Raw genomic sequence first — 4539 nt, forward strand, 5'->3', positions numbered from 1 at the left:
TAAACATAACAATGGTTGTGTATATGGAAAGGAGGGACAAAAGGTATAAAAGAAACATTTCTTAAATATTATTCTCTTTTAAGTTATTCTGTTCCTGTGTAGCATTTTAGTAAAAGTAGAAGTCCACACAGAAAAAGAAAACACAATACAATCAACAAAGAAAAACTAGAACATACATTCTTTAAAGGATTAGACGATTTTAAGTGTTTATGCATATTTCGTGTACTATTGTTTAGACATACATCATTTAAAGTATATAACATTTAACAATTATCTAGACGGTTTAACCTTGTGTTAGATGCTCTTTAGATTAAAGAGCTATGTTAGAGTTCATTATAACATTTAGGATAGTTAAGTTGTAGCGTTTAACGCTTTTTATCCTAGACATTTCAAAACGTTTAGATACTATTTTGTTTAGGCATTCTGTTAAACTTCAAATCAGTATTTATTTAGATCATCTTGTTTTAACAAATAGAAGATAAAGCTTGCATTACATGCTTAAATTTTATTATACTTGTCATGAAGTCACAACAGAGACACAATAGCTTAGAAAATCATGTTAATCTGCTTGTCTCTGCAATCAATTGAATCATACGTACAGATAAAGATGTTAACTTATCTGGAGAAAGAAAAGCCTTCACTTTCTGAACTCCAGCTACAACGTTAAACTCTCTTACCATCCTGCAAACCTATCTCTTGCAAGTAATGTTCTGCATCCAACGCTGCCATACACCCTGCATCAATAATAACATTTCCATTATCCTTTTGCATAGTATAACTTTTGCTGCGTTATATCGGATTCTGATTGTGTTATGCGCATACTGTAATTGTGACACTTTTTACGTTCTATGACCAACAAACACAGTCAAAACCATAAACAGTGCAATCACTTTTAGGACACTTCTAATTCAAAAAAATCAAATATAAAGGTGAAATCATTAGCTGATTCCAAATTCTTACAATACGTCCCCTTCAGTTTTTTTCTATCAGAATAGATCAATGACTAATCCCAAATTGAGTTCAGAACCAAATATAAGTAAACGACTACTCAAATTTAAGCTTCAGTCCCTTTCTCCAAATAGTAAGCGTACTCTTTCTGTAACTTATTTAAACTCTGTATTTTGTCTTACATCAAGTACTAACTCCCAATTCAGAAATGGAAGAAAATAAAACAGAAGAATTCACTTACAATCACTATGACTTCTAAGCTCTAGCAGAACATTGTTGATAGAAATACTACTATTATCATATAGTCTACATAACTGAAGTGAAGGTGAGCATACTAAAGAATATAACGTACACCTAAACTCTCAGGCCTCTCTATTGGATCTCTCTAATAAATTACAAAAGGTGGGGAAACGAGGATTACAAGAAGGTGGGAACACTTAATAATCAGAAAGTATGTTGAAAAATTTTCAAAATGTGGTGATTCTACCAAACGCCATTTCCAAATAAAATTAGAAAATGTTGAGAACATGGAGAAAAGGTGAAATCCAAGACAGTTTCAAAACTAAGGAAAACATAAGCCTAATAATAACATAACCTGTTCATACTCTAATTTGCTTCAAAAAGATGTTTAATGGAACTGATAGAGAACACGGCCACCAAATCAAAAAAAGCCAGTTTCAAAACTAGGAATATGACAACACATTAATCCATATCTATCACAGAACAAAACAATCTAATATATTTGAAAATAAACAAGAATTACCTGTTCCAGCTGCAGTAATAGCTTGCCTATACTTCTTATCCTGCACATCACCAGCAGCAAAAACCCCATCAACACTGGTCTTTGTGGTGCCAGGTTTGGTCACAATGTACCCATCAGAGTCTAATTCAAGTTGACCATCCAAGAATTTCGTGGCAGGCTCATGCCCAATTGCAAAGAACAAACCAGAAACTTTCAAATCAGACACAACCCCAGTCACCACGTTCTTCACCTTAATCCCACCAAGAACCCTACCCTTATTATCCCCATAAGCCCCAACCACTATTGAATTCCATAACACCTCAACTTTGGGATTGTTCATCAGCTTCCCCTGCATGATCTTAGAAGCCTTAAACTTGTCCCTTCTATGAATTACATACACCTTGGAACCAAACTTGGTGAGGAAGCTAGCTTCCTCCATAGCAGAATCTCCGCCACCAATAACCGCCAGAGGTCTGGCACGGAATATCGGCGCGGCACCGTCACACACGGCGCACGCCGATATCCCACGGTTCCAGAACCCGTCGGGTCCGTCACCCGCGCCGTCGAAATTCAGCCGCTTAGCAACAGCGCCTGTGGCGACAATGACGGATTCAGCTTCCACGGTGGTGGAGTCGGTGAAAACCCTAAGCGGTCGTTCGGAGAAGTCCACTGTCGTCACGGTCTCCGTGACGATCTCGGTGCCGAAACGCTGCGACTGCTCGCGACAGCGGTCCATGAGCTCGGCGCCGAGGATGCCAGCCGGAAATCCCGGAAAGTTCTCAACGTCAGTGGTGGTGGTTAGCTGGCCGCCAGGAGCGACGCCGTTCGCCATCCATCCTTCGAAGAGAACCGGCTTCAGCTCCGCTCGAGCAGCGTAAATGGCGGCTGTGTGCGCCGCCGGCCCGCTTCCGATGATGCAAAGCTTCGTTTTCAGTATTTTCCGGGGGATGATTTCGCCATCGGAGGAAGAAGTATCGCCGGCATCGGACGAAGAGGTGGAAGAGGCGGTGGATGAAGGAGAAGAAGAAGAAGATGAAGTAAATGAAGAAGAGGACGAAGAAGAAGAAGACACGTTGGAATTGGAGGCCGCGATTGTGGCTGCGGCAGCGGTGGAAGCGAGCCCAAAGCCTATGATGTTGCGGGCTTTGGTTAAGAACGTGTTTGGGAAAATTCCCATTACTGTCCTTGATTGATTTTCGCGAATCGCGTTTTTCTCTTTTCCTCAGTGTAGAGAGGTCATTCCTGTATACTGATACGTTTCGAAATTTGAACAATGTGGCAACTCAAACAAAAGTAAGAGCCCGGAAAGGGTAACAAGTTACGTTGCTTTAGAAAATCTGTAACGATAACGAAAAGAATGTGTGTTGGTTTGGTTGTGCTTTGTTTGGCATTTCACGTATGTAGCCTTATTTGTTCTTTCTTTCTAGTTGGTTGGTTAAGCTATTCCGTTATTCCAAATGTCCACGATCCACAAAAGTTAAGCATAGGACAGCTTTCAACTTTGTTCAAAAGAAGCACTGCTTCCATGGTTTTCATTCTACACAAGCTGAATTGGGCCACAAAATATTTTGTTCTCAGTTGCTATTACTCATTGTATCCATTACAAATTCTATTTGCACCACCTTGTTTTATTACGACCCAAATCAGCACTCCCTCTTCCGTAGCTCATCCAATAAAGGTTAAAACTCTCTTTTGGTCTTCGTATTTGTTGGTGAATCTCAAGTGGGTTTTCGTTTTTCTGGGTCTCAATCGGGTCCATAAACTTATAAAATTGAGTCAATTAAGCCCTCACCATTAAGTTTTCATTGACGCCGTCTAATTGTGATGACGTGGTGCATTCTTAAAATGCTAATGTAATAGTATTATATTACGTGGAATTTTTTTAGGTAATAACATGACATGAAATTTAATTAAAAATGTTAGGGATTCAGAGTCTTCATCATTCTCTGCTCACAGGCTCGTCAACGGCTGTCGATGCCTCTTCCTCCACCTCACATCACACCTCAAATCAACTTCTTCTTTTGTCTCACCACTTTCTCTCTCTCATCTCTTCCAATGCTCAAAAGCTGCAATCTTTCTTTGTTTTTTCCTCTTCTACTTCATCTTCTAACTTTTCCCGCCCTTCTCCATTGTTTTCCATTCTACAATCACATCACACTGCAATAAAAACCATTATGATATCAAAACAACAAAAACCATTTTGATATCAAAACAACAAAAACCATTTTGATATCAAAACAACAAAACCCAATTAAAACCCAAAATTCACAAGACATAAAAAACATTGTTATCTTTGAAGGAACAACAAATCCAGTGGATACATCAAGTGAACGCAGCTCCTCCGCAGTGTGAGCGAAACCAAGCAAACCCTAAACGTCCAAATCGAACTCGTCGTTGTTGCGCAACCAGCAAAAACGTAAAAGGCCTCCCCTTCAACAGAGTCCTTGCCGCCTCGCCGCCTCGCCGCCTTGACCTCGCCGCCTCGACCCTGACGCCTCAACCTCACCCTGCCTTATCTTGGTTGCAGTGGTGGGAAATGTGCAATCCAAGCCAATGTAGGGTTGTTTTCATGAACGCAATCAGTTTCTGTGGGAGAGCCTTTTGAATCGTTGTTGGCTCTGAACCAGGAGAACTCCATGAGTGAAGATACAACTTTGATTCCTGAAAATGTCCAATCAAAAGGTAAGAAGATACAACTTTGATTCCTAAAAATCCCAACACAGTTTACGAAAATAGTAATAGAGACTAAGCTAAATCAGATGCAAGACAGTGAATCACTAATGTTGAGATTGTTGATAAGGGAAGCACTAGTCTAGCTAAACCTTAATCTCACATGCTCTGGTTTTTTA

At 39.9% G+C, this 4539-nt stretch overlaps 1 protein-coding gene across 1 annotated transcript; it reads right to left on the reverse strand.

The window, feature by feature from the left end:
* Positions 1-472: 472 nt before the first annotated feature.
* LOC106767038 (thioredoxin reductase 2) lies at positions 473-3164 on the reverse strand. Its single transcript, XM_014651853.2, has 2 exons — positions 1712-3164; positions 473-734 (listed from the first exon to the last, which is right to left on the reverse strand). Exons 1-2 carry the CDS (start codon positions 2865-2867, stop codon positions 664-666), a joined length of 1227 nt encoding a protein of 408 aa, XP_014507339.1. The 5' UTR covers positions 2868-3164; the 3' UTR covers positions 473-663.
* Between the last annotated feature and the right edge of the window lie 1375 nt (positions 3165-4539).

The sequence above is a fragment of the Vigna radiata genome, chromosome 7 (genome assembly GCF_000741045.1).
Source record: "Vigna radiata var. radiata cultivar VC1973A chromosome 7, Vradiata_ver6, whole genome shotgun sequence".
In the NCBI taxonomy this organism is placed as follows: domain Eukaryota; kingdom Viridiplantae; phylum Streptophyta; class Magnoliopsida; order Fabales; family Fabaceae; genus Vigna; species Vigna radiata.